The sequence below is a fragment of the Larus michahellis genome, chromosome 4 (assembly GCF_964199755.1).
Source record: "Larus michahellis chromosome 4, bLarMic1.1, whole genome shotgun sequence".
In the NCBI taxonomy this organism is placed as follows: domain Eukaryota; kingdom Metazoa; phylum Chordata; class Aves; order Charadriiformes; family Laridae; genus Larus; species Larus michahellis.
In genome coordinates, this window is record NC_133899.1 from 21,919,275 (window position 1) to 21,932,627 (window position 13,353).

At 51.1% G+C, this 13,353-nt stretch overlaps 1 protein-coding gene across 1 annotated transcript in view; it reads left to right on the forward strand.

The window, feature by feature from the left end:
* ATP6V0D1 (ATPase H+ transporting V0 subunit d1) overlaps positions 1–12,958 on the forward strand; it is a 37,237-nt gene extending 24,279 nt beyond the window's left edge. Inside the window, exons 3-8 of the mRNA XM_074583328.1 lie at positions 2,154–2,332; positions 5,322–5,401; positions 9,164–9,241; positions 9,858–10,034; positions 10,967–11,044; positions 11,533–12,958. Coding sequence (XP_074439429.1) covers positions 2,154–2,332; positions 5,322–5,401; positions 9,164–9,241; positions 9,858–10,034; positions 10,967–11,044; positions 11,533–11,694 — 754 coding nt within the window. The 3' untranslated portion in view covers positions 11,695–12,958. The remainder of the gene's footprint in view (positions 1–2,153; positions 2,333–5,321; positions 5,402–9,163; positions 9,242–9,857; positions 10,035–10,966; positions 11,045–11,532) is intronic.
* Positions 12,959–13,353: the final 395 nt, after the last annotated feature.

Sequence of the window (13,353 nt, forward strand, 5' to 3'; positions counted from 1 at the left end):
TCCTGGAGATTGGAATCATCTCCATGGTGAGAGCTGCACAAACAGAAGGCAGGATAATGACTTGATGGATTAAAGGGCAAAAGGAGGTTTCCTAGTACATGAAGCTTGTGCTGATTGCCGTGGTTCTAGATTGAACGTCCCTGGAAAGGTAGGCTGCAGACTCAGAAAGGCTCTCTGCAAAAATAATGGGCCAGGAGGTGTGTTACCCAGCCCTGTAGTGTGGAGAAATAAGCAGCACCTGTTTGAGGAACTAAGGTGTGGATTTGTTCATGGACGTGCCCTTTGAGTGTATTTGAGGGGCAGTAAGCCTGTCTAATAAAAACTACTGAAATCTGCTTTTAACTGGCTCTGCTTACCTGCCTTTGATGTGGTTCAAAGGGAAACAGGGCTGCACTATGTCCTCCTTGTTAGCTCAGAAATATAAAGACCGGCAGCATCCTAATGCCTGACAAACTATGATTCTGTGATAAACATGTGCAGGTCCTTTCCGTTTCTGCCCTTGCCCCAGTCCCGGTGTGCTGGCCTTAAGTCCCCTTTCTTCAGTACCCAAGTACACGTGGGAAGCCTGAACCTCAACAGCGCTCCAACTCCGGATGTGCGCAGATCCTTCTGCTGTTCTAGTTCAGGCCTGATCCCGTTTGTTTTGCAGTGGCTCTTGCCAAGGAGGACCTTCTTCAGCTCTTTTCCATCATCTGACTTTTTAGAGTTAGAGCTCTAGCAGTGAGAGGGAGGGAGCGTAAAATCATCTGTGCCCCTTCCCTGTGCTGGTGAGGGACATTGCAAAGGCATCTTCTGCTGACTGAAAAAAAACCCAACCCTCATCTCGCTTGATGTTTTTCAGGTTTTCAGCTTTGTTGGCTTGTGACTTGGCTTGTGACTCAACTCGTGGTGAAGGTGCCTAGGGCACCACTCCTGTTCTTGCTGGGGACGCTTTTCCTCTCAGCTCCTTGCATTTACATGATGCCTTGATCCCTTGCTTGGACCTTCTACTTGAAGAAGGCCTTTCTTGTATTCCCAGTCTTCAGGCCAGCTGTGTCTCTGGCTGGACTGGGAAGCGATCCTCTCCTGCTGCTCAGCGCTGGTGAGGCCTCACCTACAGTACTGTGCCCGGTTCTGGGCTCCTCATTGCAAGAGAAACATGGACGTACTGGAGAAAAGGACCACAAAGGGCTTGTGTTGGTGGAACTTGTGCTGAGTGCTGTGGTTCCAGACTGAACATCCCATTACTGCAGTGCCAAAGACTGAATTTGCTAATCCTGTGTCACTTAAGCTGGGGACTTGTTTAGGGACATCCTAACATGGGCTAATGCAAAAGAGTGCGTAGCTTTTGATGACAGAGGTGTGAAAAAGCTTGTGTGCAGTTTTTGTGAAGGTCGTGCCAAAGCTCCCAACCCTGTTGTTTTTGGAAGGGAGCAGGGCTGCGGAAACGTGACCCTTTCTCTGTACTCTTGGCAAAATGGAGCAGTGCTGATGGCAATGAAGCTGAGCTCAAGTCAGGCTATCTGCAGATTCCCCTTTCCTGGTGTCCTACCACGCACGCTTTTGCATGTGCTCTCTACAGAGCATGGCAATGTGAAGAGAGCGGTGGGAATGCTGGAAAGTTAACTGTTCCCTCCTGTGGGAGGGTGTGGGGAAGCTGAAGCCAAGCTCCTCTTGGAGGTTTGTGGTGTTAAGATGAGAGACAGTAGAGAAATGGCCACGAGGGAAATCCTGAGTAGCTGTTCGGAAAAGACTTTGTTGTGAGTGCGGTCAAACGCTGGAGCAGAGCCCCAGGGGGGCTGTGAGATATGCATCCTTGCAAATAATTCAGAGTTCATCTGCCTTGAGCAGCCTCAGCTGGCCATGCTTGGAGCAGGACATAGGGCTGGAGACCTCCAGAAATCCCTTCCAATCTAAGACTCTTCAGTGGTAGGTAGGAGATGCCCACATGGTGTGGTTGAGCTGTAGCATAAGTCACAGCCTGAGACTATGCTTGACTCCCTTTTGCTAGGCTGACGTGATAAGGAGACATTAAGGAAGTGACTGGTTCTTTGTGGGAAGGGTGCGTCTTTCTGGAGGTGTTTACAGGGACTGAAGATGTGTGCCCATCTGGTGCCAGGTGCCGGTTTTTGTATTATTTGTATTGTGACAAGCTTCCTGTTGCATGCCTCCAGGTACAGTTACATGATTGACAACGTCATTCTGCTGATCACTGGGACCCTGCACCAACGTTCCATCTCTGAACTGGTGCCCAAGTGTCATCCTCTGGGAAGTTTTGAGCAGATGGAAGCCGTGAACATTGCTCAGACACCTGCGGAACTCTACAATGCAATCCTGGTGGACACCCCCCTGGGTGAGTGAAGCCTTTCAAAATACCTCTCAGCTGTGTGTGGAGCAGATGTCCCTTTCTCCCCCAGTTTAACTAGCTCCCACCAAGTCTAAATTGTGCTCTAGGAAGACAAAGTGGTGGGTAATGCACAGCTGTGGCCACGCTGCCTGTGGTGGCTGGGCTTGGGTTCAGGTTTGTGCCTGTCCTTTGCCAGCTTTTTGTCTGGAGGACCAGCTGGCTCTCTGTATGCTTCACTAAATGTCCAAACCAGCACACTGGTAGTGGAGATCACTGGGGAATTTGGTTTGTGCGAGTCAGGCTTTGAGCTGTCGTGACAGTTCAGGTGCAATTAGATCTGATCTGCCAGGTATGTCCGTTTAACAGCTCTTCTGGCAATTGTGGCCTGAAACTAGGGAGGAAGGAGCAAGTTTGAGAGGTCTTAGACAATGTGATCTTTTTAATAATTGTCATGGGACTCATGGCACGTGTGCTTCCTTAATGAAGATCCTCTGCTGGAATTAGTCATTTAATTTCCAACGCTTGTAGTTGGACCATTAAGCAATTTCTTGTAGGCGATTTTTGTAGATATAGAGATCTGCACATGCCCAATCTTGTTCTAGCATTGATAAAATTAGCTCTAGATCAAGGGAAGCTCTTTATATACCAAAAAAAAAACCCCGATGAACAACAGCGGGGAAAAAAAAAAGCAATATCCAAAAGCTTTTTTTAAGCTGATTGCATAGCAGGATCCTGTCCTGGGTTATACTGTCTACAAGCCTTGACCAGGAGACCGGTGACACTGAAACCAAATGTCTTATGAACAGTCAGACGGATATGTTCTTTAAAGATAAAAGGTGCAGGAAGTGGTTCTGAAGAAAATATGGTTGTCTTCTTGCAGTAGTAGGAGAGGTAGTCACAGGAGACTTTCTAGGTTAGCATCTGTGGGCAAAAAAGTAATGACATACGCCTGAGTCAGTGATTAATCATGCTTTTGGGGTTGCTAGAAAGAACAAAACGCTCTAAATCATCATATTGTCATTGATAGAAATAGTTGTTTTTGGAACCAAAAGTGCTTTTGCAAATGCTCTGTCTAGTAAGGGGGCAAGTGAAGTAGTTGTTATGGAAAAATGACTTGCCAGCTAGAGCCCAGCAAAGGAGGGAGACCATGTCTTGAGATCTGGGTTGCAAGGTAAGGCAACACAGCAGCAGGAGAGCCAAGGCTCTGCATGCAGCTGAGCCTGCTGTAGGGATGATGATGTGTGGGAAGAAAATCCTCCAGTAAGTGGGAACCTTCCCACTTTGGGAATAAGACAGAAAGAACCGAGCATTTCAAAGATACCAACTCTCAGAGACCTTAAAGCTTCCAGCTGTATATGGAGTGAAAATGCCCATATGAGTGAGCTTTGCCTGCTTCTGCCATTGCTAGGCTGAGTTCTTCTTCAGACCTTTGTCCCGGCCATGCCCTTGAGGCTGTGTACCACCTAGTGTGGCATTTCTTCGGCAGGAGAACGTGGGGAGTAGCTGTGTTGCCTAAACAAGCAGGCACGCAGGCTCCAGTTGTTTAACTTGCACTCCTTCCAGTGACCACACGCAAAGAAACAGCAGCTCTATCTCCTAAAAGTACTTGAGTAGCTACGTGGCTTGGTAGGAATGCCTAACCCCAAATGGCTTTCATAGGTTAGCAGGGCAAAATAAGACTTGCTGTTAGCCTAATTTGGGATATTGGAGGGCCAAGAACTGAAATAGCTGTGTCCTCATTCCTCTGCTACTCTGAAGTAGCCACTGCTTAGCTATCGAGGCTAGCCAGTGAGTCCTGCAATGAAAACCAGTCCTGGCACACTCCATTTTCATTTTTGCCAACCGTAGGGAGCAGTGCTCCTCCAGCTACGTGGCATTGGTCTCTGCTGTTGCAAAGAAACCTCTGTGGGGCTTAACCCCAGTTCAGGACTCTCTAGACCCACAGCGTGGCTGCTTTCCATGCCAGGGAGCTCGTGCTATAAGTGGTGCACACCAGAGGTGTGAGCTTGCGTCATACCTGGTTTGTTGCACAAAGCAGAGCACCGGTAAGTTCTCAGTACGAGCGCAGCGTCCTTTACCTGCAGCTGGGCTGCATAAGCTGAGAAAGATCATATTTCTCTATGTAGCAAATCCAGCAAAGTCGGTTGCTGAGTGAGAGCTGAAAAAGTCATAAAAGTCAATGGGTTTTCTTGTGTGATTGCAAACAAGTGAGTGGTGCAACAGCTTTACATTACACTAGATGTACAAGACTCATCTTTACCTGCAGCTTGCAAGTACCCTGTGTGAGGTCTGAAATCTGTGTTCTTTCGGTGGCAACAACTTCTCAAAATTCCCTCCCAGAGGTACTCTGGCAAAGTACATAGGGCTGAGCATCCTATCAAAAAGGACTCGTCTCCTGTTGCTTACCTCCATCTGGAGAAATAAAAGGCCTCGGAAAAAGTGGAAAACGGGGCTGATAGACCTGACCAGGAGAAACAGCTCCTATCTCCAACCATGGAGTGCCATGGCCTGTAGGAGCTGTGGCCTCCCCATGCCTCCTTAATCCAACTCAGATGTTGGAGAAGGAGGGAGAAGCACCAGCTTCCTCAGGACTCGCTAGCTGCTGTCTCACAGATGCTCAAGCGCTGCTGCCATGCTGTAGCAAGCAACTCAGAAGCTGTCTTGTCACCTCGGAGCGCCTGTGTCTGGGAACAGTTTGGGTTTTGCTTATTTTTAAATACAGGCTGCTCTGGCGCTGATGCTGGGGGCTAGAGCTGAGAATTTCTGCTGAGAATAGGCTGGTGTGAGAGCCCCCAAAGTTATTATGGCCTGGGGAACCGTGGTGGAGCCTGAGGTTTTGAGTCGTGGCAGTTTGGTGGCTGCTGAAGATAAGGACCAGGCCTAGGAGGGACAAGCTCAATGTAGGGTGTGCTTCTATGTGGTATTGTTGAGGACTCTGGAAAATGCTGGGCATGGGGCTGGTTAGGGCAATGTTAACTCTGTGGCTCTGTTTCAGCTGCTTTCTTCCAAGACTGCATATATGAACAGGACCTGGATGAAATGAACATCGAAATCATTCGAAACACACTGTATAAGGTAAATAAGTCTCTGGGAAGGGAAAGAGATGTTAACTTCCTGATTTATTCCTAGCATGACTAAAAAGCTCTGTCTTGAGTCCGGAGCTCTGACCTGGGCTGGCTTTCTTCAACAAAAGAGGAGAGGGTATTTTCCTCTTAGAGTAGATATAAAAATAAATTTGCTTTCTCTCTATTTTCGTCCCTGGAATAGAGTGAATGTGACCAAGAACTAGATACATCCACTGGAAAGTAAGGATAGTGCTCTTGCTGGAGCCTGACACCCAGTCAGCCAGCTCTGCAGTCAGGGCAGCAGAGCTAGGCAGAGTGGGTTTGGTTTTTGGAGCTGTCAGGCTGCGAAGAGTCTGTGCAAAGAGATTTTGCAGAGGTTCTGCCTTGGAATAAACTTCCTCAGGCAGAAAGCTGCTTCTTAACCACACCAAGTTTAAGTGTGTTTTTAACTGCATTCAAAGGGCTAAAGTGGCTTGATCTAAACTTGACTGAAGGACTTCCATGGGCTTGGCTCTCTGTCACGAGCCCTTTCAGAAGAGCCTCCAAGAGTCTGCTCGAGCCTTTAGTGGTTGGGGTTGGGGTTAGATGCTCTTGGTAGAGCAATGTAAAAGGTGCAGCTGGGGTGGAGGAGTCCTGGAGGCATGGGGATGCGGAGGGGCTAAGGTTCTCCTTGTCCTGAGCCTCTGCAGGCCTCTTCTGGTTTTAGCTGGCAGTATCAAATGTTTATGTGCAGGCTGTGGCTATCGCTCCATCTCGACTCTCTGGATTAAGGGTGGGATGCAGATCATATCTGCCAACCTTGTTTTGGCTGGTCACAGCCAACCCGCAGTCAGCATGACCTCTGCTTCCCAAGGAAGCTGCAGCCCATTTGGAGAGGCAGAGAACAGGTCAGGCGTGAAGGGAAGAAGGCAAAGGGAGGGGAGAAAGAGCTGCGTGTCAGCAGTCATGCCCAGCTGCCTGTGGCCTCTGGCATGTACTGGTCTTTTTGCTGTAATGGGGGGAGGTATGCCTGTTACTCGTAAATACCTGCATCCTTGCAGGGGGCAGACCTCTGTGTTGAGATGGGGAAGGCCAGGGAGCAGAGTAAGCACAGGGTGAGTAGGTTGAGGGGTGCTCTCTCCTTGTGTCCCAGCTGCCACATCCTTTCCCATCTGCTTTTCGAGGCCTGATACTGCTTTGCATTCTGCTGTTCCTACCCCCAAATTGAAGCGTAGATGCCTGGTATCTCTTGGCATGTGCTGGGACTGGCTCTTGCTAAAGGGCAGCCCTCGGGGAGCATAAGGGCTCCGTTAGTAACAAATCACGGGGATGCAAGGGTGGAAAAGGTAACTGCTGCTTACAGACTCATTTGAAGCCACTTCTTTCCCCAAGGACTGGAAAATGTATAATATGATGCAAATGGTCTTCATAGGCAAATGAGGGAAATAAAATCAGGTCTGAAATCCGCGCAGAGCTGCTCTGAGAAACACAGCAGGCGGGTGCCTGGGATGGATGCCTGTGCCTGGGAGGAGTTGGGATGGGAAGGGAAAGACCCAGACCTATTGGAGGTTTTTTGAGGGAACCTGAGGGCATGTAGACAGAAGGTTTGAACAGGATTCACAGGAGGAAGGCAGTTACAAAGGCTTTTTGTTAGCAACAACAAGTGAGAAGGTTCTTGAATGGAAATATGGTTAAGATGGGGAGCAGAGGTTAAAAGTAAGCGATCATCTCTTAGTACAGAGGGTGGTCAGCAGTAGAGCCCTGCAGTGGAGGCGTGCTGGCATTGTTATCTTCAACGCTTACTCCCTTTTTTCTATGTCTTTAATGAATATATTGAAGTGAAGCTGGCTGACTGTTGGCCTTTGCTGGTGACTTTCTTGTAGGAACGAGCTTTGTGATTAGACAAGAAAGTATAGCAGACAAATCAATGTGGAGTGATGTATGGGAGAGGCAAGGAGGTAATCCTCACTCTGCTTGTACAGTGAGGGTCTCCTTGTTCCTTTCTACTACTAAATGAAATCTTGGGTTATGATTGACCTAAGGAAGTGTCTCTCTACAAGGCAGTTTGTTCCTAAGAGCAGAAGAGCAAAGAACTGCACAGGTATCACTGTGCTGCTGCGTACATCTGTAGTGCATTTGTTCTGAACACTCCTTCATTCCTCTCCTCTCTTATCTCTGAGTATGAACAGGAGAACAGGAGATGTTTCTAAGGAGGAAACATTTAAAGGTTTGGGTACAATGACTTCTGTATGGGAAACTACAAAAACAGTTGGGATTCCTCACCTGGAAGAGGAGTGAGTCAGAGCTGTCGTGGTAACCGCAGATAGTGTTAGAAAAGTCAAGAGGGATGGACAGGCCACAGATCTCCCTTCAGGCTGGAGGTGACTGGCAAATGAGGCTAGCAAGAGGCAGAGGGTAAATGAGTGAGTTCGTGGAAGTAAAAGTCCATTAAGGATTGGTAAGTGCAAAGACATCACCATTTCCAGGCTAAGGGTTTCAGGGCACTGGAGAGTTTCTGTAAATTGCTGTCATCTGTGGAGGGGTACATAGGGAGGGTACCCAGCGGGGCTGTTCTACAGCCTGTGCTTCCGTGGTATCTGCCGTACTGGATCCTCATTCAGTGCTGGATATTTGACTTCACCTATTTTTGCTTCTACAGCCTGAAGTTTGTGTTGTGAACTCTGAGAAGGGCAGAGGTAGTGACCCAACCTCTTATCCGGGTTCCCTCTTCTGTCAGCCTCAAGCAAAGTCCGTTATCCGTGTCCTTGTTCCTGTGGTAACTCTGCAGGCTGATGCCCTGTGCCCTCCTCCACTTGAGCAGTGGCAAGTGCTGGAGCCGATGTTTCTTTGATGTGTAATGCTCACCCAGCAGTGTCCCCTTGTACTGTGTGGTAACAAATATTTACAGAGCACAGTAATCCAGGTACTTTCCTAGTGCAGAGGCTGAGGGTGTCCAGCACGTGCATTCTTGGTCCATCTTTAGTCCTGGAGCTGTTGTGACAAAGCAGAGATTTGTGATGTCTCGGCATTGCTTTATTCCATCCCTTTTAACTGATTCTGGTTGCAGCGCTCTGTGCAGGGAGGTATTTTTATCACATGATGGCTCCTTCTGAAAAAGTTTTTGCTGAACAGCACTTTTAGCCATGCACTGCCTTCATGGGCCTCCCCCTGGGAGATACAGTCATCTTCCAGCTGGATTACGGAACATCTTGACAAAGGATTACGTTTCCTGGAGGAAGCGTAGCTGTGCTTAGCCTGATGTGTTTTCTGCAGTGTTCCAGTTAGGATGGAGACCAAGCGACTGCAGTGTAAAAAAGAGAATTACAGAGAGTGGCTGGTTTACTTCACAGATGTCCTGTCTCATCTTTTGAGTCTGCTTACACAGTGGTACTTTCGGAGTGTAGGTCTTACAGCTATGGTTGTGTGGCTTGGCATGTTTGTGGAGGCCAGAGCGGGGTCAGGAAACCATGTGAGACTTCAGTAAATGCTTTGGAGTTAGACGACTCAGAGGAGCAAAATAGACTCTGTCCTTGCTGCCTGGGGATCTTGTGTGCAGTAACTCATACAGTCACTTGAACAAACCCAACCACAACCCTTCATGTCTCCAGCTCCTAGGGAAGCACTGTCCCTTGTGTGGGCTTGGCATCCAAGCTCACTTGTGGTGAGAGTGCCTGTGTTGTGTTATAAAGCGTCTGGGAGCATCCCTGCTTGCTGTCTGTCTCCTACTAAATGGCCTTGTGGGGCAGTAGATGAATCCATGTAGAAGAGTGCTCATCTGCCCTCTCTCTTCCAGGCTTACCTGGAGTCCTTCTACAAATTCTGCAAGGTGCTGGGAGGTACCACGGCAGATGCCATGTGCCCAATCCTGGAGGTAGGTCTGGAACCCCCATAGCTGGATGGTATTGCAGTGATGTTTGTTGCTCTGTGCTCAGGCCCAGCTTGCCTGCCAGCATTAAGGATGCTCAAGATCTTCTTCAGCATCCCTGTGCAGACTCTTGTCTGCTCACTGGGAGTCCTTGTGCCTGCACGTTACTTTGGACAGCTTTGGTTCCCCAGTCCTAATCTTGCCAAGTGCTAACACATCTGTTGCCTGCATGGCAACATCTTCATCCTCTCACTTTGATAATGAGCAGGGGAAACAACCAGAACTGTTTGGTGCCCGGCCTGTCTCCATGCCAGGGCGAGCTGTGGGATGTGAAGGGCTCAGGGGCAGTAGGTGAGAGAGACTTCTTGACCTGAGCAGGGTCCTGCTCAGTGGTTTGGCTTGTGCCTGTGGGGATTTCCTCACATTTCCCTAGTCGTCAGCTACTGGATGTACTGGGAGCCTGCACATGTAGCCAGCCTTGTCTGAGCACTGGATAGCTGTATGCGTCCCAGGCAGCTTGCGCATGCTGCCCTCTGATGTGGCTCTGTTCAGAGCAGTGTTGGTATCTGCTGGCCTCTGGCAAAGATGCTGCATCCCAAAGTGAACCGCTCTCTTCCTGCAGTTTGAAGCTGACCGGAGGGCCTTCATTATCACCATTAACTCATTTGGTACTGAGCTGTCCAAGGAGGACCGAGCAAAGCTGTTCCCGCACTGTGGCAAGCTCTACCCTGAGGGCCTGGCTCAGCTGGCCAGAGCAGATGACTACGAACAAGTCAAAAATGTTGCTGACTACTACCCTGTGAGTGTTTTGGGGTGAGGGCCGTGGGGACTCATGGAAGCTCTGGATCAGAGCTTCTCAGGGATCAGGGGGAACTTGTGGATTGACAGCCTGGGGAGGGGGGCGTCTGTCTTCTGCTGCTACTGTTGGTCCTGTGCTCTGCTTAGCCAAGATGGAGTTGGCTTGCCTGGGATGCGGTTGGCTTTTTAGTCCTGGCTGTCGTAGCAGTGATAATAGGGAGACCAGATCCAGGCTGCAGGGACTGCCCTCGCCACCAAAGCCTTGAGGTATTAGTGTGGCAGCAGTGACAGTCTCTCTTTGGCTGGTTGAGGGGGGAAACGTGTCTTCAGTGAGAAGTGGTGTGCCACATCTCTAGCTCTAGCGGGTTGCTCTGAGCTCTGGTTCAGTTGCAGGGGAGACGCTGACCTGGGAGGCCATGCTTGGCTGTGTCTGGGTTCCTTAAGCTGCACTTTCGCATGGCTGGGGGCCTGTTTGGAGTCAGAGAGCTCAGTGTCCCCTTGCCGAAGCAACCAGGGCATGTTCCAGTGTTTGTGGGCACAGGGGCCTGTCCCAAACACTCGGATCTGTACATGGAGGGATCCATGTACAGGATGCACCTGGTGCATCCTCCCTGCAGGCTCAAAGTGACAAGAGGGTTTTGAGAACTGCGCATTTCAGAGAAGGGGTAGGATCTCTGGCTGGACAAGCTCACAGATGAAATAAAAGCTTTCTCTGCCTTTCTGGGGGTTGCCTTCACCTGGCGTGTGCGCAGTGCAGCCTCAGCAGCATCCCGTTATCAATGTGTGCACAGGGCAGACTCATGTCTTCTCTGTGCCCTGCCATGACCTGCCATAGTGGCTGGGGTGTCTGTCTGATGTACGGGGCCCAGGAACACTGCTGAGCTTGGAGGGCTTTGGGGTTTCGGTATATCCTCTTGTCATGTCTTCCTGCAGGAGTACAAGCTGCTATTTGAAGGGGCTGGCAGCAACCCTGGAGACAAGACGCTTGAAGACAGGTTCTTTGAGCATGAGGTGAGTGAGCCCCAAGACAATTCTCGGCCTTTCCCTACCTGTGCCGTTTGCAAAGCTCAGGGTCGCAGCAAGCTTGTCTGCTGCCCAGTCAGCGGTGCAGAATTTGGGGGAATGAAAAAGGTGCTCCAGCGAGGGAATGGGGGCCCAGCGTGGTGCTCTCAGTCCGTGTTCTCATCCAGACAGATTAGAACAGTGTGGGAGGCACGTTTGGGGCTGCTGATGGATATTTGGTCCATCGATAGCAAAACCAGGGTGTAATTATGTGGGAAAGGAGGATTTTCAAGTGTCAGAGCTTGTCCTGAGCCACGTGCTGTATGTCAGAGCTGCCCTGAGGACCAAGAGGGGTGCTGCAGAGCAGGATACCTGTGCTGAGCTCTCCAGCCTGCTGGGGAAGTCATGGCACCCCCCAAGCTGCTCTGTGCTTGCCTTCACTAGCTCCTCCCATCTGAGGTGGACAAGTGACATGTCCTCCTCTGGGCTCTCCCCAGGTGAAGCTGAACAAGCTGGCTTTCCTCAACCAATTCCACTTTGGCGTCTTCTATGCCTTCGTGAAGCTGAAGGAGCAGGAGTGCCGCAACATTGTGTGGATCGCAGAGTGCATCGCCCAGCGGCACAGGACCAAGATTGACAACTACATTCCCATCTTCTAACCCCTCTCTGTTCCTGTCTGACCCTCCCACCCCTGGAGTCTGGAGGGACCCCTGCCTAACTCCCTGAGTTATCCCTTGCCCAGACTCCAGGGATGTCCCATCTGTGGAACTGGCTCAGATGAGGAAACTGTACAGTCACTAGTTAAATTATTCATGAGCTGAAGTTTGAGTTGTGTGTGCTGTGAGGGGTCTGGAGGGACCAGTGGCACAGGCTTGGCCCTGTGTAGCAGGAGGGACACCTCCTATTGTGTATCTGATAGTCTCCGTGCTACTGTACTAATACGCTGTATGCGCTTGTGCTCGTAGAGCAAGCACCAGCTGGGGGGTTGCTGTCTCCAAGGGGTTCCCACTGCCGCAGAGGAACGCACCAGGTCTGCCATGGCCGGGGCTCCTCTGCACCCCTCCTAGTCAGTGTTGTTCCTGTGAGGTTTAGTTTCAGTGTAATTTGTAGCGTAGCCCATGCTGCTGTGCAATCCCTGCATCCCCCTGTAGCTAACCCTGACCTGGGAGAGACTGAGCAGCCCTGGCCAAGGACTGGGACGGAGCCTGTGGGAAGGGGAGGTCAGACCCCGGAGCGCTGCCCCCCTCCCCCAGCATTTGCACTGGTGGGGGCCTCGCCGTGTCCTCGGAAGCAGCTCTCATCCGTCTCCCTCCTGGCCCTGCGGTTTGAAAGGGCTCCATAAGCAGCCTGAGCTCCTTCCTCCCCTGAAACCCCAGGGCTTGGAGCTTACTGTCACTGTCGTGCAAGAGTGGGGGTTCCTTTTGGCTCTGGGGATGGTGCTGGACCCCTGCACCGCCTGGGGGCAGACATCCAGGCTGGTACAGCCTCCTCCCCTGCATGGGGTATCCAGGCTGGCGCTGCTGTGGAGCTGTATGGGGCACAGCTGGGCAGGGCAGCCCTCTGGTCTGGCTCTGCTTGGTCACCCTGATGAGTGTGGAGGGCAGCTGGTGGCAGAAATGTCCCATGCCCTGTCTCAGCCCTGCCCCTCTGTGGTTAGGGGGTGGGAGCCAAGCCCTGGGCATGGCGTGGCAGCCCTGCTCCGTGCTGCTCTGTGTCCAGGCAAGCTCCCACTTGTGCTTGAGGTCTGGGAGGTGCCCCATGGTGGTGTGGCACTGGAGAAACCTTGCTGGTGGGAAACATGTGCTGGGAGGGATGGATGGAGAGCGGCTCCGTCCCAGCTTGTGCTGTGGTCACCTCTGCAGTGTTTGTTAACCCGTGCTCCCCTCCTCTCTACACCAATAAATATCTGCCTCCTGCACTGTACTCTTCCTGCTTACTTGGACACCTCCTTCCATGTTCCCAAGAGGAGCCTGTGTCCCTCTCACCCAGCCAATGTCACGTTTGTAGTAGTGGGGCCTGGTGGGGCTCCTGCATGACTCGGGGCACTTCCTTCTGCCACAGGCAGGAGGGTCATGCCACCCCTTGGGGGCCCTGAACACTAACTCCAGCCCAAGCTGTGTGTGGTGCCTGGTCTGCAGGTGCTGCAGGGTGCCCAGGAGATGCAGCCCTCGCTGATCGTGTGGCCATACGGCAGTGAGCCATGTGGCTGGGGAGCTGCGTGGCACCGTCCCCTGGTTTTGCTATGCTTGTCGCCCTGTGCTTGGGCTTCCTGTGTGGGACTGTCCATGCGTGGCACTGTCCCTCCACTTCCATCCTCG